At 37.1% G+C, this 25,821-nt stretch overlaps 2 protein-coding genes across 8 annotated transcripts in view; one reads left to right on the plus strand and one right to left on the minus strand.

Moving 5' to 3' along the window:
* Nucleotides 1-640: 640 nt before the first annotated feature.
* Nucleotides 641-6,475, minus strand: LOC138322048 (uncharacterized). The gene has a single exon (XM_069266103.1). The coding sequence runs from the start codon at nt 6,473-6,475 to the stop codon at nt 641-643; it is 5,835 nt and encodes a 1,944-aa protein (XP_069122204.1).
* A 2,530-nt stretch (nt 6,476-9,005) lies between these two features.
* The window catches only part of LOC138320401 (outer dense fiber protein 2-like), a 36,140-nt gene continuing 19,324 nt past the window's right edge, over nt 9,006-25,821 (plus strand). For all 7 annotated transcript variants that reach the window (XM_069263343.1, XM_069263344.1, XM_069263345.1 and 4 more), the window contains exons 1-8: nt 9,006-9,162; nt 10,921-11,033; nt 11,241-11,369; nt 12,236-12,391; nt 12,755-12,942; nt 19,811-19,940; nt 20,365-20,571; nt 21,962-22,033. In XM_069263343.1, the coding sequence (XP_069119444.1) occupies nt 9,150-9,162; nt 10,921-11,033; nt 11,241-11,369; nt 12,236-12,391; nt 12,755-12,942; nt 19,811-19,940; nt 20,365-20,571; nt 21,962-22,033 (1,008 nt within the window). In that variant the 5' untranslated portion in view covers nt 9,006-9,149. The remainder of the gene's footprint in view (nt 9,163-10,920; nt 11,034-11,240; nt 11,370-12,235; nt 12,392-12,754; nt 12,943-19,810; nt 19,941-20,364; nt 20,572-21,961; nt 22,034-25,821) is intronic.

Raw genomic sequence — 25,821 nt, forward strand, 5'->3', positions numbered from 1 at the left:
AAACTAATGGTGCGAAGCCCTCCAATGGCGTATCTTGCGAAAAGAGCGAACCAAAAGGGGGATAACTCTAATGTAACTATAAAAGTTTAAAGCGGCGATGTACCGAATCTAAGACACATAATATAATACGAAATAATTGTATAATGTAACTATTTGTTACAGAACACTCCCCGTCTGGTATTGAACATGGGAAATACCACTATAATCAAACATACAACTAATAAGCCTTTCAAGTATACTTCAGTTCGTAGTGGTCACTTTAACCTACAGGGCAATCAACTAGTTCATTAATACACTTTAAATGTCCATGAAATTAGTCTCTAAATTTCCCATGATTGGCACAAATTACTGATTCTCTTTTTCTAAGAGTACGATAAGTTCCGTGATGGGTCTGACATAGTTTTTGATTTTTTTGTTCATCATTGCGATATAACTGAACTGTGACGGTGCGCACATGACCGTCGTCACCTGGGAAAGTCTCCTTCACGATTCCCATGGGCCAGTTGTTCCTATGGGAGTCCTTTTCTATAACTAGCACAATATCTCCAGGTTGCATATCACGTTTGCGAACAGTCCATTTGCGACGTTGTTGGAGAGACTGAAGGAACTCGAGACGCCAACGCTTCCAGAAAACGTTGGCTTACGCTTGAACTCGACGCCAATGAGCTCTGTACATGTCTTTACTGTTAGTGTCGGTGATGTACTCTCCTGTTTCAGCTGGTTTCTGTGTAAGTAACATGCTGGGACTCAGAACTGTTGGATTATCCGGGTCAGTAGAGACAGGAAGTAAAGGTCGCGCGTTTACCATTGCAGTGACTTCCGCCATAAATGTAGTAATCACATCATGAGTTAGGTCCTTAGTCGTAGTATGGTAAAGCATAGAGTCTAAGATCCGTCGAACAACACCTATCATCCGCTCCCACACTCCGCCCATATGGGAGGAATGTGGAGGGTTAAAGATCCATACTGTTCCACTTCTAAACAAAAACTCCTTCAATGGACCATCCTCTACATTTACAGCGTCGATTCTCATCAAGTCGGTAGCGCCCACAAAATTGGTGCCTCGATCTGACCTGAATTCCGTCACTTTTCCTCTGATGGCGATGAACCTACGAGTCGCGTTGATGAATGCTGAGGTGCTAAGTTCTTCAACGACTTCAATGTGAATGGCTCTAGTCGTCAAGCATGTATATAGTACGGCCCATCGTTTACTGTTGGCAACACCACCTCGTGTCCGACGTGCGACAACATTCCACGGGCCGAAAACATCGACACCCACAGAGGAGAATGGCGGTCCTGGTACGACACGATCTTTTGGCAGATCTGACATTATCTGGTTCCCTTCCTTGCCTCGAAACTTCCTACACGTGACGCACTTATGAATGATAGACGATATAAGGCGCTTGCCACCAACAATCCAAAAGCCAGCCGACCTGATAGATCCCTCGGTGAGATGGCGACCCTGATGTTTCATCTGTTCGTGATAGTGTCTCACAATGAGAGTGGATATATGATGAGCGCTGGGAATGATGATCGGATATTTCTCGTTGGTGTCTATCTTCGCGTGTTTCAAACGTCCTCCCACGCGCAGGAGACCATGCTGGTCCAGAAACGGGTTCAAGGCAGATATGCGACTATCTCTAGGACATGGATTGCCAGATGACAAACATTCGATTTCCGTCGGAAAGGTGTCTCGCTGAACAAGTTGTAGAATGAAAGTTTGTGCACGCGAGAAGGACTCGAGGCAACTCGGAGTTGAAGGTAAATTCCCTCCACCAATTCGCCTTGCTAATTTAATCAAAGTTCCCATAGCCGTAACCAACTGATGCCAATTGGAAAACTTTTCACAGCGCTTAAGAATTGTCTCACCTGATACTTTTGCCTTGGTGAGGAGACAGGATACCTCTGGCCGAACTTCCTTATCGTCAGCCGATACCTCTGGAACAAGGTCATCGGAGAACTCTGTTCCTTCGAGGAGAAACATGGGACCGTGGAGCCACTTGCTTTCCAACAAGTCCTTTGCGTGAATAGGTCTAGTTCCTTGGTCAGCGGGGTTATGTTCTGTTGATACAAAGTTCCACTGTTCAGGAGTTGAGCTCTTGCGGATCCTCGTTACGCGATTACACACGTAGTTATAGAAACGGCGGGTCTGGTTATACACGTATCCTAAAACCACTTTACTATCTGTGTAGAAGCGAAAGATGCTTAACGGCAGATTGAGTTGCTCAGATATAGTTTCCGCGATTTCTATCGCAAGAACAGCAGCACACAGCTCAAGTCGTGGTATCGTCGTGGTATGAAGTGGCGCAACCTTGGTCTTACCCAAGATGAACCCTAGCTCTTGAGTTCCATCTTCACATGCTGTCAACAAGTAACCGACAGAGGCTATAGCTTTCTCTGAAGCGTCTGAGAAAACATGGACACTGATGTTCTCGCACTCTTTGAAGGATGATGAAGTATACTGACGTGGAATTCTGAGGTCCTGAAGATCATGTAATGAATCTCTCCATCGTTCCCACTCATTATAGAACTTTGAAGGAAGAGTCTCATCCCAGTCGAACATACCCGTAGTCATAGAGCGCAGCAGTATTTTCCCTCCGATTGCAACAGGTGCGATAAAGCCTAGTGGATCAAACAAACTATTAGTCACTGAAAGAACACCGCGACGAGTGTACGGTTTGTCATCTGGAGATATGCGAAACAGAAATGAGTCCGATTCAAGATCCCAACTGAGTCCGAGACTGTGCTGGACAGGTAAGCTGTCTGTACCTATCTCCAGATCCTTTAAGTCTTTTGCGAGGTCTTCTTGGGGGAATGATTTTAACACTTGTGTGCTGTTTGAAGCTACTTTGTGAAGCCTTATGCCAGCTGTAGCGAGAGCTTGTTGCGTACGTTTCATGAGGTCAATAGCTTCTGGTGCAGATGGCAGCGACATAAGCCCGTCATCAACATAAAAGTCTTGCTCAACGAACTCCTTCATATCATAGCCAAAGTTGTCAGCGTTTTCACATGCAGTTCTCCGAAGGCCGTACGTAGCAACCGCAGGTGAGGGGGTATTGCCGAATACATGCACACACATGCGGTATTCAACCAAGTCCTTGGACATGTCATTATCTTGATACCATAAGAACCTCAAGAAATTTCGATGATCCTCACAGACAAAGAAGTTGTAAAACATTTGCTGGACGTCGGCTGTTACTGCGACCTGCTCTCTGCGGAAGCGCAACAAGATCCCTGGTAAATTGTTGGTCATGTCTGGACCGGACATCAAGACATTGTTGAGCGACAGCCCATCATGTTTAGCCGATGAATCAAAGACTCCGCGGATTTGGTCTCTCTTTTTCGGATGATACACTCCGAAGATTGGCAAGTACCAACATTCTTGACCGTCATGGAGCGGTGGAGCTAGTTCGGCGTGTTTTTGCTCAAACAGTTTCTGCATGAAGGTTATGAAATGTGCTCTCTTGATGGGATCCTTACGCAGTGTATTGTCAAGTATATGAGCGCGCTTTACTGCTTGGGACTTGTTGTTTGGCAAACGCGGTCGATGTGGTTTAAATGGTAGTGGAGCTGTCCATCGCCCATGTAAGTCTTTTGTAAAGTCTCTATCCATAATTTTCAGGAACTCCTGGTCCTCACGAGAGAAACCCAGTTTTTCGTCATCTCTGGTTCTTTGGAAGATTGAGTGTTCACACTCGTCGTGCGCAGTGGTATCTGAAGGTGCACGTTCCTTCACTCGGAGATTGTAGGGACAAGGTTTGCAAAGCGATGGTCGGTCCTTGATGAGATAAGTCTTATTGACATTGACTGTGTCGGGACGATGCATAGTACCTAAACACGTTTCTCCAATTATTGTCCATCCTAGATGGAGTTGTTGCGCGTAAGGTGAACCGGAAGGACCAATACGTTGATCTTGTACGTGATGTACCTCAGGGATATCACGGCCTAGAAGCATGACAATTTCTACACTAGGATCGAGATCAGGAATGTATTGTGCGAGGTCAGAAAGATGGGGGTAATTCAAGGCAACATCCGGAGTTGGAATTTCCTCTCGTTCGTTCGGCATATTGTCACATTCAAGTAAGCACGGTAGGTCTGCATTAAATGAACCATCAAGTGCTGAGACAGTAAAGTCACACGCTTTCCTCCCTGTAGCTGAAGCAAGTCCAGAGCATGTCGATAGCGAGTAGTTTACAGTTTCGTACTTTTTATCAAAAAGTTGGAAAAACGCAGGGCGTACAAGAGATCTATTACTTTGTTCATCTAACAACGCGTACATCTTTACTGTATTCTGTGGCTCTTGTGTAGGGTGAACATTTACCATGAGGATTTTGGCGCACGATTTACTTCGGCCACTGGCATTGTTAATACGCGTACAATTTGCCGTAACTTTCTCATTATGTGGTATGGTGACTGTTTTTACTAGTGGTTCTTTGTCACGATTTTTCTCCCCGCCGTCAAAATGTAGAGCTCCCGGATGTTCAGTGCTTTGACATACATTGCATGTTATGTTCTTCGAACAGTTTTTGTACACATGATCAGTGCTGTCACAACATTTGAAACAGTACCTCTTTTCTTTAAGGTATTTTCTCCTAACTCCAATAGGTTTTGATCGAAATTGACGACAGGAGTTTAACGAATGGCCTGTGTGATGCAACGGACAAAGCGATGAACTGTCGATAGACTCCATGTTTCCTGTAGGTGAGATTTCAGTTTTGAAAGTAGAGACATGAGGTGCCGACTGGTTTCCACGTTTCTTTGCGGGGGCATGACTAACAGGATTTCTGTCCTGTTTCTGAATACTACTGTCTTTCGCAGTGTCGTTGTCATAGACAAATCCTGGATCATTCTTTATCTGACTCATCTCGCACACGAATTCTGTGAAGCATGAAAAGGGTGGGAAAACAACATCAAATTGTTTACGATACCGAACAGCATGATTTGTCCATTTTTCCTGAATGTTGTGCGGCAACTTAGAGACTATAGGGTTTATTCCAGCAGTGGTGTTAAAGTATGAGAGAAGTTCTCGGTATGTCGGGTTTTCCATGGCAGATTCAATTTCCGAAAGAATGTCAGCAAGTTCATATAATCGCTTGAACTCCTTGTTCGTGATCTTGGGAAAATTGTTAAGTTTTGTTTTGAGTGCGCTCTCGACCATTTGGGGGCTTCCGTACCTTTCATTAAGACGGTCCCATAGTCGTGAAAGACCTTTAACTGGGTTTGACGTACTTGCTGCACGGATGCTTGTCGCGTGTTTCACCGATTCAGGTCCTAACCAACGTATTAACAAGTCAAGTTCTTCAGGTGGCGAGACATTGAGTTCGTCCATGATGTTACAAAACCCAGTTCTCCATGCAGCATAATTTTCGGGTGAATCGTCGAACTTGTGTAGTCGCGAGAATATTAGATCTTTTTTTAATAGAAATTGCGAAAGTTCAGACGCGACAGTGCTCTCCTTCATGACTGGTTGTCTCAATTCATTTTGCGACACATTTTCCATGTTCGGTTGTCTTTCTTCGTCGCGCGACACATTTCCAATGTTGGGTTGCCTCGCTTCGTAACGCGACATATTCTCAAAGTGCGGTTCTCTTGCTTCGTAATGTGACACATTTTCAATGTTCGGTTCCCTTGTGTCGTAACGCGATCCATTTTCAATGTTTGTGAGCGAATTAACATATTTCTCTGTACGCAACACAGTATCCACTACAGGAACATTGAGATGTGCAGGAATATGTATACTTTCACCTGCAGCACTGATTGTCTCAAGTGCATCAGCTTCCGCTTCCGCTGCGGCACAGTTTTTGCGTTCTTGTAAAACATACATATCCGCATTTAGTTCTTGTTTTTGACGTTCTAATTTTGCTAAGTGTAATTTCTCCTCCTGCTCAATAAATGCTTGATGTTTACGTAACTCAGCTTCCTTTTGTACATATGCGACGCGAACCTTAGCAGCGTCTGCCTTAGCTCTCCTTCTAGCGGCATCAGAGCTAGAGTTCGAATGTTGTGAAATGCGATCGGAGTGTCGTGAAGTGCGACCAGAATGATCGGAGTACCTCGATGACCGATTGGAACGAGTCTCATATTCTGCGGAACTAATTTTTACATCTATTTGTTTAAGGACGTTTTTTACTATGAAGTCTGATCTTTTGAAATTTGTTGCGTGATGAGCTACTTCACCTTGGCTTTCTGCAGAGTTGATTGTGTCCATGTAGGACGTAAATTCATCTGAAATCATGCAATATCCACCATATACTATTGACAGAGAAAGTCTTACTTTTTTCAGATTTTCTACGTTATCATCACTAGCACACATAACATTGTCCAACTCAGACTGGCACTTTCCCCAAGCAGAGGACAATTTATCCTTGAGTTTGGTTAATGTTTGTTCATATTGTTCTTTGGCCTTCTCAGTCAGGACCCGTGTCCTTCGGCTTTCAAGAATGTTTTCCTGAGTTACAGATGATTTGATCGACATATTTGTACGAATGTTCTAGTTAACTGTACACAAATTGAGGCTGTATATGTGTAATATATATGGAAAGTCTTATATGGAGTAGTTTCAAGTAGTGGTACGTGTGACACTAATTTGTACGAAATTGCTTGTTCGAAAACAGTTCCATTGGTCACTGAGACTAGTACGAGTAGTTGTACAAGTGTCTATCGGGCTGCATTGAAACACGATTACAGAGTGTCCGAAATTTCTTCACTATCCTGATACGAGGGGGGCGAAATACTACACAAAAAACCCGAATCCATATCTCGGCGTATGAGGTTTATTTTAATTACGATGAAACAAAGTGAAGAACTGAAACAAACAGAAAGAAGAATTACTCTTTCTTCTTTCTGATAGACAGAACACATAACAAACAACACTATGCTATAATGCAATAAATGTTACTCGAAACGATATGACCTTAATTTGACATGATTTACTTTAATATGTCGACTGTATATTTCCTATTCATAGTAAATATGAGTGATCGATAACATAACATACAATAGGAATGAAATTACATTTAGTCTAAACGATTATAAACTCTGTAAACTTACATTTTTGGACCACCCAAACTAATGGTGCGAAGCCCTCCAATGGCGTATCTTGCGAAAAGAGCGAACCAAAAGGGGGATAACTCTAATGTAACTATAAAAGTTTAAAGCGGCGATGTACCGAATCTAAGACACATAATATAATACGAAATAATTGTATAATGTAACTATTTGTTACAGAACAAATGACATGTTAGATTTACATGAAAAATAAAGTAATAAAATAGAGAATAAGGCCACACATTCATTAAAGGTATTCTTATTAAATAAGTCATACACACAACTTTCATACTTCAACATACTCTCAACGCAAGCACTTAAGATTATTATCATAAATATTTATATACAGTATTTACATCTAACTAAGGCAATGTAAGCTAGGGAAAACACGGACATGAACGGTGGAAGACTAAGTGATTTTAAATATAATTAATCAACAGTTTAATAACAACAAGGAAACCACAACAGACCAGACATATCAAATAAGTTTGAATCACAAACTCAATTATAATCTGTCAAACATACTGATAAATTGAATACCTTGATTATTTGAGGTGTCAGTCTGAAGTTTTCTAAATATAGATCAATATCATATCGCAATCAAGTAGACGCTTGTAAAGAAAGATAAAAGTAGCGATAATAAATTTCCATTATGGAAAAAGAAATACATAAGAAAAGTGATCATATAATCATATTAATCAGAATTAAAATCTGAGTTTAATTATAAGCATTAAGGTATAATTATAAGCATTAAGTTATAAGTTATACAACAAACCTCCTACAATGTGTTAGTTTGCTTTCTAAAATAGAAATAACTAGCAAAGATTTAAGGTTGTCACAATCAGATAGAAGCTTGTAAAGCAAGGTTGAAACAGCGATAAGATAAGGTAATATTTACAATATTGGAAATCGTTTTGAATTATGGAGCATTTATGAGTCGGACATTTTAAAAATAATAATAATATGCTCAGTATTTATCATACACAATAGCACAAAAATACTATTATTGTTTGTTACGCAATATTAATTATTTATATTGTTGTGTGACTTAACTGGATAGCATTTACAGTGGTAAAGTTTACCAAGCGAGATTATAAAAATTACGAAAACATAAACATTATCCTGAATATTTACAGATTAAATTTATTTAACAATTAAGGTTATTAAATATGCAATTATAAATAGTAGGTTGACAATTGGCAGTAAAGAATATATACATAATTTGAGCAGAGTCAAACACTAATTAAAACAAATTTTTTAGAGAGTATCAGACATGCGCAATACACATTTAAGTGTTGACAGCAGACATAACCACGTGTATTACAGAGAGAATCATTACATTGGAGATACTAATTCTCACACAGAATGATGAATGAATACCATACCTTTCCATCAAAGTGCATGAATTAAAATTTCAGCATATAAATCGAGAATCTCAAAGCAAAACGTCCCGTGTACCAAAAGAGGTCCGCTCGCTGTATCAAAACCGGAAGTGACGTAGTGAGGAATAAAAACCGGTCTATTTTTAGCTTGCAGTTACGACGATAATTTTTTTTATTGTGGACGTACACCCCAGAGGCAGTCCTTGTCAGAAACTGACAAACATTGAATCACAAGGAATGCATATTAAAAATATCGCAAAAAATATGTCAAATTTGTACCAAATGTGGTACGGTGACGTTATACATACTCCGATTTATATGTAATCCGCCCTTTGGGCCAGTTGGATTTGGGGCCACTAATGGCGCAAACCATGCACAGTTCTTAACCGCATGATAGAATCCATCTTTTCTATAAAAATGACAATTTCAATTCTAATCGAAGTTAGGCCTAAATCGTAAACACTCTTTAAAAAATATTTTTCGCAACTTTTCCAATAGCCATTGGCATGATATCTACAGGATTACTTCCCTTCTATCAGAAATCTTTTCTGTTGGAGGCGTAACGCAAACCGAAAAATGTTGACCAATCAAATCATCGCTCTCAGCATTGGCAAACAACAACAAAGTCGGACAGGATTTATCATCGGGAACGTTTAAGGGGGGTTTATCTCGGGGGTAATTGGATGAATTTCAAATAATCTGCCCCAAAAGCAACAACAAATGGGGAAGAGAGGTGAGTTTCACATCGGTGCAATTAGAAAAAGAGGCAAATCTCATTGCATTCTATTGATAAACACTAAGAAAATGACAGATGAAATTGGCCGATTGCTCGTCGGCGAAACAAGTTTCGACAGATGGTTTTATACAAAATTAATGAACGACTTTTCGGTGGATGCGATCGATTCTTTTTGTTGTATTACTTTTACTAGTTTTGTGTTAATTAAAACATGGAAAATTTTCATTATACATGGCTCATCGTTGTGAAACAAACTGTGTATGCAGTGTTTTGACATTTTTGTCATTTTATAAAACTTGCTCAAACAAGTACGAATTTACCGCGGATTCTAAATCCCATCAAATAATTTGTTGAAAATTGAAGTTAATCCCTTCTCTCATTGTTAATCACCGAAGTAAGTTTATTTTTTATTTTTTTAATATACATATGTCATTACACGAAAAAAAATATTTAAAAAAAAAAAAATAAATGAAAAGAATGTAGCAAAATGGTTACACCACAGCCACAGGATTATGGCGTTCTATCATGATCAGTAATACTGGGACCATACCAGTAGTGGTGAAGGAACAGTAGTCGTGATTTAGGGAAATTTTAAATGGATGCATCCCATAAACTGATAAAGCACATTATTTCACATAAACAAAACAACACCATCATGAATAAATATTTGTAAACAGCTCCAGACATTCAGAAATCTGGATGCACAGTAGACTATGCACACAATTTATTACGACAACTGTTCCGTCACAACTACTGGTTGGGTCCCAGTAATGAGTATAGATTACATTGATATATAAAAGTACATCCTATACTAGTATATATGGGTATTTATATATATCTATGCTAGAACTTAAAGCTCCTGTGCCTCATGATGCAGCATGACTGTATCTTTCTGAAAGAAATTACCACATATAACAAGACAGTTACAAATTTAGTTGTCGCTATAGGCTCCTGTTTCTTGTTGATTGGCTGTATTGGTTGTGTTCTTGTGACAAACTATATTGAAATGTACTTCTTAAAGAAGCGGCTATTGTTAAAATCTCTGTGTTTTACAATTCAACTGACTTGTGTTGACACATATCACAAGGTAGCTGCAATAATGTAGCTCAAAAGACTTCTACTAGATAGATAATGCTGTTGTCTTTAGAGATACAATTGATGCCCATTACTGCTATTGGAGCAAATAAGGAAAAATGGAGAATGCTATTTTCACCTTTATTTTTCAATTTGTGTGCATGTTACTGAGCCAGTTTTATATTTTTTATCTACATTGCTGTAAGGCATCATAAAAAATTTTAGTCATAGGGAAAATCCACGTTCAGCAGTTATACAGATAATGAAATTGACGTATTGTGAGCAGTAAGATAGATATATTATTAATGATTGTTAGGTTTATATGTTGCAAGAATTATATATATATGATTTAAATTTATAAGCACAAAATAATTAGCAGTGCTCCACCAACACACAAAGGGACCATTTCATATACCCAGCCGAAAGCATAGTAGGCTGGGTATGTATATTCATTCTGTCAGCAAAATTAAGTATCAAATGTTGTGCCTGTGGATTCAAAGAAAAATTAGTGGTTGTCCAACATCATGATCAATGTAAAACAAGAATAAAGCTAATCTTGCTTGATACTAAAAAAGTGACCTGTTTTTATTCAGAATGGGTCCAAATATTAACACAAAAATGCATTATAAAAATATAAATGCCTTGTTTTAAAATAACTTGTTGCAATGATCTTTTTTGAAGGCATGTCAGCTGACAAGGGCCTTCGGCCAACCTCTCCTGTCCATGTCCACGTGGATGATGATGTCCCTGTACATGTTCATGTTAAACAAAAGGGAAAGATAAAAACAAAAAAGGTTTGTATAAAGTACTCTTATATTTATTTACTTTCTGATCTACTGAAATTCAGAGTCACAGCATTAGTACATTCTACACATAGATTGATATAATGTTACTACAATTATCTATGATGTCACTCTGGCAACACTAGCTGTCATTTCACTTCAAATGACTGCTAATAATCTTTGAGCTTCTTACAATTTCTAAGTTATGGATCTGTTCAGGTTCCATCAGTGGGAGGACCTGTGAGATCAGCCTTGTCTAAGAAGATTACTGCCAGAAGTAAGAGTCCGGGAGGAGCATGGGTCCCCCCTCCAGGCAAGGCCACTAAAGGTTCAAAGGTTACCTGGCAGGTAAGGCAGTAGAACTAATTGGCTATTTAGTTTCAACTTCATCACAAATTTGGGATAATAAATTGCATTGTTCTCTAAAAGCTAGACTGCTACTGTCAGGATTTCATAACTGATCTTCATACTTCATTGACAGTGTGGTAACAATAAAACAGCAGTGTGACAGTGGCAACACCGAAGGCACTTGATAGATCATTTGAAACATTTAGTGTTGTGTGTCACTATATATATTGCTATTGATCAATGATGTTAACATAACTGATAAATCACAGCTATATGGTCTTTCCACCAGCCATAATGATATACATGTTGTCATCTGCTCATCATCATTGCTTTACTGTCAGGCTCACTACAGTGTACCTCGTCCGTGCAGAATTTGTTCACACACGCCAAGACCGAGAAACCCACGTAAAATAAAACCCCAGCGCTCCAGATCCCATCGGGTGAATCATTGGCATGCTAGCTCAGAATTTGTGTCACATGTACTCACACTTGCATCATTCATGTTGGGTTGTTAAGGAAGACTATTGGATAAATTTATACTTAGGGTAGTTTTTGTTCACGATGCTTTCCTTTGTTAGGTTCCTATATTAGGTCCTGATACTTACTTTTTGTTCCAGTACATTCACTGTCTGTGCACATGGAGCTTGATTTAGAGGCATTTTAATATACTAGGTCATTATGCAGAGGTTGAACATTTGCTCGCATGTATATAATGTATTGATGTAATTGTAATATAGTTAATGGTAATGTTTGCGGTTGAGGGAAGCTCTTACTTACACTTTGTCTTGGAACTGAATGATTATACGGTAGTTAGTTATAGTTTACCACTAAATGAAGTTGTTGATGATAACTCCTTATTATGTTAGGGTCCTACTCATCGCTTGGAGATCAGTAATCCGCGTGAAAGTCTCCGCATGAGTGACCTTGACACAGATGAGGAGGAGCAGGTCCATGGACAGATGCGAAACTACGAGAAAAAGATCGAAGGTCTCATGTCAGAGGTTGGCACATTGAAGAATGAGGTAAATGTATAGCTTAATTACATGGCTGGATGGTGATAATAAGCAATATCTTCTTTTATAACTTGTAATTATCATGATATTTTTACTTTTCTGTATCTGCTTGTGACTAAGTAATAACTAATTATATCTATTTATTCTACTATCAAGAAAGATTATTAGTTTGCTAAAAATCTATTACTAGCAACAACAGTTATATATGTTAGTGTTGAAAGGTAAGATTCAGTGTATAGTGTATTTTTGTTTATGTCTACACTAGTGTATAACATGTAAGAGAGACTATTTAATTATTGTCAATTATCAGTTTTTGTGTAAGGAAAAGAATGCTTTGCCTATAATTTTATACGACTTAAATGTTGTTTATAGGCTGAACTTCAGAAAACGCTAAAAGAGATGGTACATAAAGATGACTTACTGGACGCCTCGCGGCAAGTGATGCGGGAACAGGAACGCGAACTGGACGAGTATAAAGATGAGCTTGACATCACAGCACATGAAAACCACATCCTCCGTAGGAGTATGGAGAACCTCACAGACGAGGCTGTCTATTCTAGGTAGGCATATAGTCTTGTCTTAGATAGTGTGTACATATGTTATAGGTAGGCATAGTCTTGTCTTAGATAGTGTGTACATATGTTATAGGTAGGCATAGTCTTGTCTTAGATAGTGTGTACATATGTTATAGGTAGGCATAGTCTTGTCAAAGAAAGCGTGTACAGATGTTATAGGTAGGCATAGTCTTGTCTTAGATAGTGTGTACAGATGTTATAGGTAGGCTTAGTCTTGTCTTAGATAGTGTGTACAGATGTTATAGGTAGGCATAGTCTTGTCTTAGATAGTGTGTACAAATGTTATAGGTAGGCATAGTCTTGTCTTAGATAGTGTGTACAGATGTTATAGGTAGGCATAGTCTTGTCTTAGATAGTGTGTACAGATGTTATAGGTAGGCATATCTTGTCTTAGATAGTGTGTACAGATGTTATAGGTAGGCATAGTCTTGTCTTAGATAGTGTGTACAGATGTTATAGGTAGGCATAGTCTTGTCTTAGATAGTGTGTACAGATGTTATAGGTAGGCATAGTCTTGTCTTAGATAGTGTGTACAGATGTTATAGGTAGGCATAGTCTTGTCTTAGAAAGCGTGTACAGATGTTATAGGTAGGCATAGTCTTGTCTTAGAAAGTGTGTACAGATGTTATAGGTAGGCATAGTCTTGTCTTAGAAAGTGTGTACAGATGTTATAGGTAGGCATAGTCTTGTCTTAGAAAGTGTGTACAGATGTTATAGGTAGGCATAGTCTTGTCTTAGATAGTGTGTACATATGTTATAGGTAGGCATAGTCTTGTCTTAGATAGTGTGTACATATGTTATAGGTAGGCATAGTCTTGTCTTAGATAGTGTGTACATATGTTATAGGTAGCATAGTCTTGTCTTAGAAAGCGTGTACAGATGTTATAGGTAGGCATAGTCTTGTCTTAGATAGTGTGTACATATGTTATAGGTAGGCATAGTCTTGTCTTAGATAGTGTGTACATATGTTATAGGTAGGCATAGTCTTGTCAAAGAAAGCGTGTACAGATGTTATAGGTAGACATAGTCTTGTCTTAGATAGTGTGTACATATGTTATAGGTAGGCATAGTCTTGTCTTAGATAGTGTGTACATATGTTATAGGTAGGCATAGTCTTGTCAAAGAAAGCGTGTACATATGTTATAGGTAGGCATAGTCTTGTCTTAGATAGTGTGTACATATGTTATAGGTAGGCATAGTCTTGTCTTAGATAGTGTGTACATATGTTATAGGTAGGCATAGTCTTGTCTTTAGAATAGTGTGTACAGATGTTATAGGTAGACATAGTCTTGTCTTAGAAAGTGTGTACAGATGTTATAGGTAGGCATAGTCTTGTCTTAGATAGTGTGTACAGATGTTATAGGTAGGCATAGTCTTGTCTTAGATAGTGTGTACAGATGTTATAGGTAGGCATAGTCTTGTCTTAGATAGTGTGTACAGATGTTATAGGTAGGCATAGTCTTGTCTTAGATAGTGTGTACAGATGTTATAGGTAGGCATAGTCTTGTCTTAGATAGTGTGTACAGATGTTATAGGTAGGCATAGTCTTGTCTTAGATAGTGTGTACAGATGTTATAGGTAGGCATAGTCTTGTCTTAGATAGTGTGTACAGATGTTATAGGTAGGCATAGTCTTGTCTTAGATAGTGTGTACAGATGTTATAGGTAGGCATAGTCTTAGATAGTGTGTACAGATGTTATAGGTAGGCATAGTCTTGTCTTAGATAGTGTGTACAGATGTTATAGGTAGGCATAGTCTTGTCTTAGATAGTGTGTACAGATGTTATAGGTAGGCATAGTCTTGTCTTAGATAGTGTGTACAGATGTTATAGGTAGGCATAGTCTTGTCTTAGATAGTGTGTACAGATGTTATAGGTAGGCATAGTCTTGTCTTAGATAGTGTGTACAGATGTTATAGGTAGGCATAGTCTTGTCTTAGAAAGTGTGTACAGATGTTATAGGTAGGCATAGTCTTGTCTTAGATAGTGTGTACAGATGTTATAGGTAGGCTTAGTCTTGTCTTAGATAGTGTGTACAGATGTTATAGGTAGGCATAGTCTTGTCTTAGATAGTGTGTACAGATGTTATATAGGTAGGCATAGTCTTGTCTTAGATAGTGTGTACAGATGTTATAGGTAGGCATAGTCTTGTCTTAGATAGTGTGTACAGATGTTATAGGTAGGCATAGTCTTGTCTTAGATAGTGTGTACAGATGTTATAGGTAGGCATAGTCTTGTCTTAGATAGTGTGTACAGATGTTATAGGTAGGCATAGTCTTGTCTTAGATAGTGTGTACAGATGTTATAGGTAGGCATAGTCTTGTCTTAGATAGTGTGTACAGATGTTATAGGTAGGCATAGTCTTGTCTTAGATAGTGTGTACAGATGTTATAGGTAGGCATAGTCTTGTCTTAGATAGTGTGTACAGATGTTATAGGTAGGCTAGTTTGTAGGCATTTGTCTTAGATATGTGTGTAGGCATAGTCTTGTCTTATATGTGTACAGATGTTATAGGTAGGCTTAGTCTTGTCTTAGATATTGTGTACAGATGTTATATGTAGGCATAGTCTTGTCTTAGATAGTGTGTACAGATGTTATAGGTAGGCATAGTCTTATCTTAGATAGTGTATACAGATGTTATAGGTAGGCATAGTCTTAGATAGTGTGTACAGATGTTATAGGTAGGCATAGTCTTGTCTTAGATAGTGTGTACAGATGTTATAGGTAGGCATAGTCTTGTCTTAGATAGTGTGTACAGATGTTATAGGTAGGCATAGTCTTGTCTTAGATAGTGTATACAGATGTTATAGGTAGGTATAGTCTTGTCTTAGATAGTGTGTACAGATGTTATAGGTAGGCATAGTCTTGTCTTAGATAGTGTATACAGATGTTATAGGTAGGCATAGTCTTGTCTTAGATAGTGTGTACAGATGTTATAGGTAGGTATAGTCTTGTCTTAGATAGTGTGTACAGATGTTATAGGTAGGCATAGTCTTGTCTTAGATAGTGTGTACAGATGTTATAGGTAGGCATAGTCTTGTCTTAGATAGTGTGTACAGATGTTATAGGTAGGCATAGTCTTGTCTTAGATAGTGTGTACAGATGTTATAGGTAGGCATAGTCTTGTCTTAGATAGTGTGTACAGATGTTATAGGTAGGCATAGTCTTGTCTTAGATAGTGTGTACAGATGTTATAGGTAGGCATAGTCTTGTCTTAGATAGTGTGTACAGATGTTATAGGTAGGCATAGTCTTGTCTTAGATAGTGTGTACAGATGTTATAGGTAGGCATAGTCTTGTCTTAGATAGTGTGTACAGATGTTATAGGTAGGCATAGTCTTGTCTTAGATAGTGTGTACAGATGTTATAGGTAGGCATAGTCTTGTCTTAGATAGTGTGTACAGATGTTATAGGTAGGCATAGTCTTGTCTTAGATAGTGTGTACAGATGTTATAGGTAGGCATAGTCTTGTCTTAGATAGTGTGTACAGAGTTATGTATAGGTAGGCATAGTCTTGTCTTAGATAGTGTGTACAGATGTTATAGGTAGGCATAGTCTTGTCTTAGATAGTGTGTACAGATGTTATAGGTAGGCATAGTCTTGTCTTAGATAGTGTGTACAGATGTTATAGGTAGGCATAGTCTTGTCTTAGATAGTGTGTACAGATGTTATAGGTAGGCATAGTCTTAGATAGCGTGTACAGATGTTATAGGTAGGCATAGTCTTGTCTTAGATAGTGTGTACAGATGTTATAGGTAGGCATAGTCTTGTCTTAGATAGTGTGTACAGATGTTATAGGTAGACATAGTCTTAGTCTTAGATAGTGTGTACAGATGTTATAGGTAGGCATAGTCTAGTCTTAGATAGTGTGTACATATGTTATAGGTAGCATAGTCTTGTCTTAGAAAGCATGTAGAGATGTTATAGGTAGGTATAGTCTTGTCTTAGATAGTGTGTACATATGTTATAGGTAGGCATAGTCTTGTCTTAGATAGTGTGTACATATGTTATAGGTAGGCATAGTCTTGTCTTAGATAGTGTGTACAGATGTTATAGGTAGGTATAGTCTTGTCTTAGATAGTGTGTACAGATGTTATAGGTAGGCATAGTCTTGTCTTAGATAGTGTGTACATATGTTATAGGTAGGCATAGTCTTGTCTTAGATAGTGTGTACAGATGTTATCGGTAGGCATAGTTTTGTCTTAGAAAGCATGTACAGATGTTATAGGTAGGCATAGTCTTGTCTTAGATAGAATGTACAGATGTTATAGGTAGGCATAGTCTTGTCTTAGAAAGCGTGTACAGATGTTATAGGTAGGCATAGTCTTGTCTTAGAAAGTGTGTACAGATGTTATAGGTAGGCATAGTCTTGTCTTAGATAGTGTGTACAGATGTTATAGGTAGGCATAGTCTTGTCTTAGATAGTGTGTACAGATGTTATAGGTAGGCATAGTCTTGTCTTAGATAGTGTGTACAGATGTTATAGGTAGGCTTAGTCTTGTCTTAGATAGTGTGTACAGATGTTATAGGTAGGCATAGTCTTGTCTTAGATAGTGTGTACAGATGTTATAGGTAGGCATAGTCTTGTCTTAGATAGTGTGTACAGATGTTATAGGTAGGCATAGTCTTGTCTTAGATAGTGTGTACAGATGTTATAGGTAGGCTTAGTCTTGTCTTAGTGTAGATGTATGTACAGATGTGTACAGATGTTATAGGTAGGCATAGTCTTGTCTTAGATAGTGTGTACAGATGTTATAGGTAGGCATAGTCTTGTCTTAGATAGTGTGTACAGATGTTATAGGTAGGCATAGTCTTGTCTTAGATAGTGTGTACAGATGTTATAGGTAGGCATAGTCTTGTCTTAGATAGTGTGTACAGATGTTATAGGTAGGCATAGTCTTGTCTTAGATAGTGTGTACAGATGTTATAGGTAGGCATAGTCTTGTCTTAGATAGTGTGTACAGATGTTATAGGTAGGCATAGTCTTGTCTTAGATAGTGTGTACAGATGTTATAGGTAGGCATAGTCTTGTCTTAGATAGTGTGTACAGATGTTATAGGTAGGCATAGTCTTGTCTTAGAAAGTGTGTACAGATGTTATAGGTAGGCATAGTCTTGTCTTAGATAGTGTGTACAGATGTTATAGGTAGGCATAGTCTTGTCTTAGATAGTGTGTACAGATGTTATAGGTAGGCATAGTCTTGTCTTAGAAAGTGTGTACAGATGTTATAGGTAGGCATAGTCTTGTCTTAGATAGTGTGTACAGATGTTATAGGTAGGCATAGTCTTGTCTTAGATAGTGTGTACAGATGTTATAGGTAGGCATAGTCTTGTGCTTAGATAGTGTGTACAGATGTTATAGGTAGGCATAGTCTTGTCTTAGATAGTGTGTACAGATGTTATAGGTAGGCATAGTCTTGTCTTAAAGTGTGTACAATGTTAGTAGAACTTAGATAGTGTGTACAGATGTTATAGGTAGGCATAGTCTTGTCTTGTATTAGATAGTGTGTAAGATGTTATAGGTAGGCATAGTCTTGTCTGTAAGATAGTGTGTACAGATGTTATAGGTAGGCATAGTCTTGTCTTAGATAGTGTGTACAGATGTTATAGGTAGGCATAGTCTTAGATAGTGTGTACAGATGTTATAGGTAGGCATAGTCTTGTCTTAGATAGTGTGTACAGATGTTATAGGTAGGCATAGTCTTGTCTAAGATAGTGTGTACAGATGTTATAGGTAGGCATAGTCTTGTCTTAGATAGTGTGTACAGATGTTATAGGTAGGCATAGTCTTGTCTTAGATAGTGTGTACAGATGTTATAGGTAGGCATAGTCTTGTCTTAGATAGTGTGTACAGATGTTATAGGTAGGCATAGTCTTGTCTTATAAAGTGTGTACAGATGTTATAGGTAGGCATTGTCTTGTCTTAGATAGTGTGTAAAGATGTTATAGGTAGGCTTAGTCTTGTCTTAGATAGTGTGTACAGATGTTATAGGTAGGCATAGTCTTAGATAGTGTGTACAGATGTTATAGGTAGGCATAGTCTTGTCTTAGATAGTGTGTACAGATGTTATAGGTAGGCATAGTCTTGTCTTATAAAGTGTGTACAGATGTTATAGGTAGGCATAGTCTTGTCTTAGATAGTGTGTAAAGATGTTATAGGTAGGCTTAGTCTTGTCTTAGATAGTGTGTACAGATGTTATAGGTAGGCATAGTCTTAGATAGTGTGTACAGATGTTATAGGTAGGCATAGTCTTGTCTTAGATAGAATGTACAGATGTTATAGGTAGGCATAGTCTTGTCTTATAAAGTGTGTACAGATGTTATAGGTAGGCATAGTCTTGTCTTAGATAGAATGTACAGATGTTATAGGTAGGCATAGTCTTGTCTTAGATAGAATGTACAGATGTTATAGGTAGGCATAGTCTTGTCTTAGATAGCATGTACAGATTTTATAGGATTTCATTGAAATATTACCATTTTTAGGAATGTTTTGTGGCTTACACTTTTTGCACAACTTTAAAAAAAAAAATCTTTTCTTGAATCATGAACTGGAGTTTGGTTTATAAATGATATTCTATATCAACAAATGATGTGGAAAAATAATATGAATTTATCCCTACAAACTCATAGTCATTCTTGTAGTACACTGGTAAATGATGCTTCATTTACATTTTGAAAACCATCAAAGTTATTGCAATTTACATTCCAATTGTTAGTAAAGTCATAGTAATATATCTGTTATATTATAAATAATAGATTCCATAAAAATTCAAAAGATTTTGCTCAGTATTTAAACAATATTGAAGGTTACAAAAATGATCATGTATATATCATGTATGATTGTATTTCTTATACAGGCATGAAGCCATCATTGCCTCAGGAGAAAGAGAAAAACTGATGAAGAAACTCATTGAGGTGGAAATGGATGGTCAGTCAGCCGTGAAACACATTGGAGAGTTACGGGATGTGATACGCAGGCTACGAGAGGTAACACTATTTTTGTTTTTAATTATTTCCTGTTTGAAAACAAAGCTTTGTGATTGTAACTTTACATCAAATGTGGACTGATATCCCTGTGTAACTTTACATTAAATGTGGACTGATATCCCTGTGTAACTTTACATCAAATGTGGACTGATATCCCTGTGTAACTTTACATCAAATGCATGTGGACTGATGTCCCTGTGTAACTTTACATCAAATGTGGACTGATATCCCCGTGTAACTTTACATCAAATGTTGACTGATATCCTCGTTTAACATTACATCAAATGTGGACTGATATCCCCGTGTAACTTTACATCAAATGTGGACTGATATCCCTGTGTAACTTTGACTGGGAAACATATCATGTATGTAAAGAAAAAATGTTGAAATTATTTACTGTGCTAAAAATATATGTCAATTACAGGAAAACAAACTTACCCACGGTGATACAATACGATACAGTAAACAGAAAGATATACTACTGGAAAAACTCGCCGACTTTGAGGCCACGAATCGTACATTAAGACGTTTGCTAAGAGAACAACACCATGCTGAGGCAGCCGCACTGAGATTAGGAGAACAGAGAGATGATTTGGTGATCAAGCTCTCCGATGCTGAGAGGCAAAATGAGGTCGGTGCACATTAACAATAGTTAGTGACTAGATCAAACATCATACCATTATAAACTGTTCATTTATAGTCATATAGAGGTATTATTTTAATAAAAAAAAGACGAATGATGTGAAATTAGGATTGTTATATGTAAATTTGATATGAACATTATTTTGTCCCATTGAAAAATTTTGAAATTAACATTTATAGTAATTGTTTACTGTTTGATTCTGACTTTGAAATTTTTGCCATTTTGTTCACTGAGTTTTAAGTTGTTGTCTGAAATACATTCACTTAATAATGTTTTGTACTCTGATTGCCATGCCCAATCAATGATATGCCCAACAGGTGCTTTATAAAAAGCAGTTTTATTTCGGTCCATATGAATGTGGTGCTTTATATTTGACAGCCTGTGAGATCACTGTTGCGATATAATAGGGTTGGTATATACATACACATCAGTTCTTGTCATGATTAGCAAAATCTGTTGTGATGTACATGCATGTTAATAGGAGGGCAACATAAAATTAAAATCACATTTTATGCATTTCATCACGGAAAGAGGGGTAGCATATGCTGTTTAATACTTATGTATGTCCCGTCTTAAGTCCTTAATGTGGAAATGAATGCATTTATGTCTTGCAAGTATTTCTAGTTTAATATTTGAAATGTTGTTTTGAAACAAGAAATGCATGCTATTCAGTTTCTGGTATTAATTATGGAGATGTTCTCTGTGTTAACCTATCCTTTTATAGAGTATGGTTTATATATAGTAGTCATATCAGTATTGTTTCACATGGAGTAAATTTGTTCACAATTTTCAGTTGTATTAGTTAATTGGCCTGATTCAAGGTTTAGATCTACATTTTGTAGAAGCATGAGATCACGAATCAGAAACAGATCAATGCAAAGTTATTCAAACCAGCTGATTTTGTAGCATGATTCACATTCCATGGATAATTTATCATCAACAGCTGTTGGCATGATTAAGATAGGTTAATAGAGAATCATTCTCAGCATTTTATATATTTTGGCATGAATTTTATGTGTAAAACATATTTCATTAGTGCAAAAATCTGCATAGCTGTTGGATGATTACTGCATTAATGACACCTTTTTCCTTCAGAACCTTTTCCTTCCAAATTGAAATGATCAATACATCATTTTTAACAAATTGTAATTGAATAACATTTTAGATGACTATTACGGTTGAATCATCATTATTTAGAAAGTATATGGTTTTATATATGATGTTCTGACTGGTTCTGAATCATATTTATTTGTAGGAAACAGTTGTAACATTTTTAGATAGGTTCATGAATCTGCTTATTGTGGTGTACTCGTAAGTACACAGTCACATATTTAAAGGTTTAATTCCATTTAGTGAAAGTTGTATTTTTTGTTTCCAGCGTCTGCGGATAGAGTTAATGGACCGTGACCGACTCATTGGCGATATGAGAGCTAACATAACAGCTCAGAAGGTAAGATTCTAAAGCTTATATGTGGCATTTAGCTGTGTAGTTGTTTTATCCTTACATCCTTGAGTAGATTTCACACCATCATCAGGTCATCTGAGTCTTTCTTAGTAGATGTTATATAGGTCATATAAATACTGATAGAATACTCTTGATGGAAAAAACCCACTTATTTTACTTTTGTAATCACAAGGTAGGAATGCAATTTTTGTTTTATCGTTTTAGTGAAATCTTAATAACTAATCATATTTTCTAGGGCTGAAACGATTAGTCGAATAATCGGAGGCGATTAGATTAATGAAGCTAATCGCTGATAATCGATTAAAGATTTTATTAATCGTTAATCGTAACATGCATAGCAAGTGCATTGTAAGCTGACTAAACATGTTGACAGATCATGGATTTCTGAGTAAGCCATTCCGACTGGAGTTTCATCTCTTTATGTACATGTTTTGAACTCAACAAAACATATGTGATGTGAGAAATACTTGTTAAATTAAGTCTCTGTGGAAGTTAAAGTCATTAATCAATGAAAAAGTGGATGTCATGAGAAAGCTTGCAGCACGCTGTTCGCCAATTTTCACTAGCGATCGACTCCATGTTGTTATGTCACGGAGGCCTAATTGCCGCCGGGACGCTCGGGAGCGGATGGAGCAGTAATCTTGAACATTTAATTTTACTATTGCATGTGTTTATCATATAAAAAGAATGTTTTTTTTCATATTCTAATTGAAGATAAGAGTTGTTGATTTATTTTATTTTTTTGATCACAGAAATAAAAAAAGTTCATTGACGAAAATTTGGTCATGTCACTCCGTGGCGACCCAGATTTGGTTGATTAGTCGTACGTGTGAAGGTCACGTCAAAACAGCGGGTTAGTAGACTGGATTTAAACGATGTTACAGAAGACGATACAGGAACAGAATTCAGAGCTTATTTGGGATAAAATACGTTTGTTTTGTAAATAAATCTATTCTTTTTTGTTGGTAGGCTTATATTTTGTAATAACGTACAGTAGGTGTTATTATTAGTTGATACCAAAACATGTCGGACGTTTTCAGTAGATCTACTGTTGTCAGTAGTGAAACAATATAGTTGCCTTCAATTCAAACGATTAATCAATTACATATGACCGAATAATCGAATACAAAAATTACTAATCGTTTCAGCCCTAATATTTTCTAAAACTGTTTTCAGCTACAAAATAGTCTAAACAAGATACCAGACATTTACATTGCTATGGATATATATTTAGTGTATTTGCTGTATTCTTCCCCTAACTTAGAAATAAGGGAAGGGTTCTTATTATGGAATGTAAGCCTAGTTTTATTTATACCAAATAGTTGGATTTGCAGCAAACAGAAAAGGAGCAGTAGGATTATGTGTCTAGTTTATTGTGATGAAGGATTGCTTAACTGTTATAGATAAATAAGTACATTCAGAAACAGGGATTCATCTTCATTGCAATGCACAATAGATTTCTGTGTATTGACAGCAGTCAAAGCACTGTATTTATCTATCACAAACCTCTTTAGTCTAATTCTGTATTTGCATATTACAGAGTTATCTGCCCATGCGATAGGTATTGATTGTGAAGTCATGTGTTTGCAAGCGCAATGTCATACTTTTCAGAGAAATTGATGTGAATTGCACTCACAAAATAATGACGTAGCAATCAATACCTACCCACAAGGGAGCTAACTCTGTAATATGCAAAGACGGAATTCTTTATACATATGCGTTGTATAAAAAGAATGTTAAATGTAGACTTGATTATCAACATCATACATGTACTATTATGATCAAACATATATTTTACCTCTGTCTTTCCTTTAATATCACCTCAGTTATATGTAATAATCAGAAGATGCACTGATATATATCACTATCAATCCTTTTCGTCCCAGACATACTTAAGTCATTTCCAGCTTATTACCTTGTATACATGTATATCACGACAGCAACACTGTAATGCTTGTGGCCTGCAGTGCTCCTTTTATTATTGAAGTAATTAATTAAAGTTGATGCTAATTGTCTTTCCTTGTTTTGGGTCAGCTGGTAAAACGCAGAGGCTCAAGAACAAGGCCAAAATGCACAAAGTTAAAAACAAAAAGGGTGAAATGTTTCTACTATTTCCTTTTTAAGTCTGCATCTCTGTCACACTAATGACATAATCAGATATTTTGATTTCTATGATGAGATGTGCTTTCCATACTTATATGAGAACTTGCTGGCTAGCTGACACAAATCCGAGGATGAGAACAGGAAATGTCTGGCCCAAACAAACGCTGCCGCTTTGTCCTTTTACTCTCCTGTGGTACTGAGGTGTCAACTGTATAGTCTAGTAGCTGCCTCAAAATTATTTTACTTCTATCTATTTCATATCACAAGAAAACCTCCTCGTCTCTAGATCTGACTTTTATAATAATGATAATTGTGATGAGAAAATAAGCTGACTAAATTCTGATTGCCTTCCTCTTTACAATTATAACACTTGTTTCAGGTTCCTACTTTGGGGATTGATATAAAAATGATAGAAATGAAATTACTACATATTTAGAAAATAAATTCAATTATAGCTATTATAATGATATGAAAATGATTGGGAGTTGACGAGGTTACTTGTAAGTGATTAGCTGTTTCTGATCATTAAGCAGTCAGACCTGTCTTATAACATGTTTGCTCAGTAGGCTCTACTGAGGGTAGACCTAGAACAAGTCTCTGGTAATATACCAGTTATATACCTAAGTTTTACATAGAATAATGCATGATACATTTGGTCTGTAAATTGTTTGAATGTGGTTTGTGTAAAATGATCTTTCAATGATTCCTCACTCAAGTGACATTACTGCCCTTAATGATTAAAACTGTATCTACTGAAAATCATTTTGTCCAGATGTCTTCTTTTAATTAGAAATGTAGATTTTGAAACTGTGTTCTTTGAAAAGTTGGTAAATGCAAACTCTATAGAAGGCTGGTCCATAGCTATATTATTGTTGTATGGTATTAATTAGGCATGGCTGTTGGTATGTAATATAGAGTTCAGCTTGTCTTGGATAGGTAATGGGTAAAACAGATTGTCTGTTTATCTGTCTGTAGCATAGAGTTCAGCTTGTCTTGGATAGGTAACGGGTAAAACAGATTGTCTGTTTATCTGTCTGTAGTATAGAGTTCAGCTTGTCTTGGATAGGTAATGGGTAAAACAGATTGTCTGTTTATCTGTCTGTAGTATAGAGTTCAGCTTGTCTTGGATGGGTAACGGGTAAAACAGATTGTCTGTTTATCTGTCTGTAGTATAGAGTTCAGCTTGTCTTGGATAGGTAACGGGTAAAACAGATTGTCTGTTTATTTGTCTGTAGCATAGAGTTCAGCTTGTCTTGGATAGGTAACGGGTAAAACAGATTGTCTGTTTATCTGTCTGTAGCATAGAGTTCAGCTTGTCTTGGATAGGTAATGGGTAAAACAGATTGTCTGTTTATCTGTCTGTAGTATAGAGTTCAGCTTGTCTTGGATAGGTAACGGGTAAAACAGATTGTCTGTTTATCTGTCTGTAGTATAGAGTTCAGCTTGTCTTGGATAGGTAACGGGTAAAACAGATTGTCTGTTTATCTGTCTGTAGTATAGAGTTCAGCTTGTCTTGGATAGGTAACGGGTAAAACAGACTGTCTGTTTATCTGTCTGTAGTATAGAGTTCAGCTTGTCTTGGATAGGTAATGGGTAAAACAGATTGTCTGTTTATCTGTCTGTAGCATAGAGTTCAGCTTGTCTTGGATAGGTAACGGGTAAAACAGATT

The sequence above is a fragment of the Argopecten irradians genome, chromosome 4, assembly GCF_041381155.1.
Source record: "Argopecten irradians isolate NY chromosome 4, Ai_NY, whole genome shotgun sequence".
Lineage (NCBI taxonomy): Eukaryota > Metazoa > Mollusca > Bivalvia > Pectinida > Pectinidae > Argopecten > Argopecten irradians.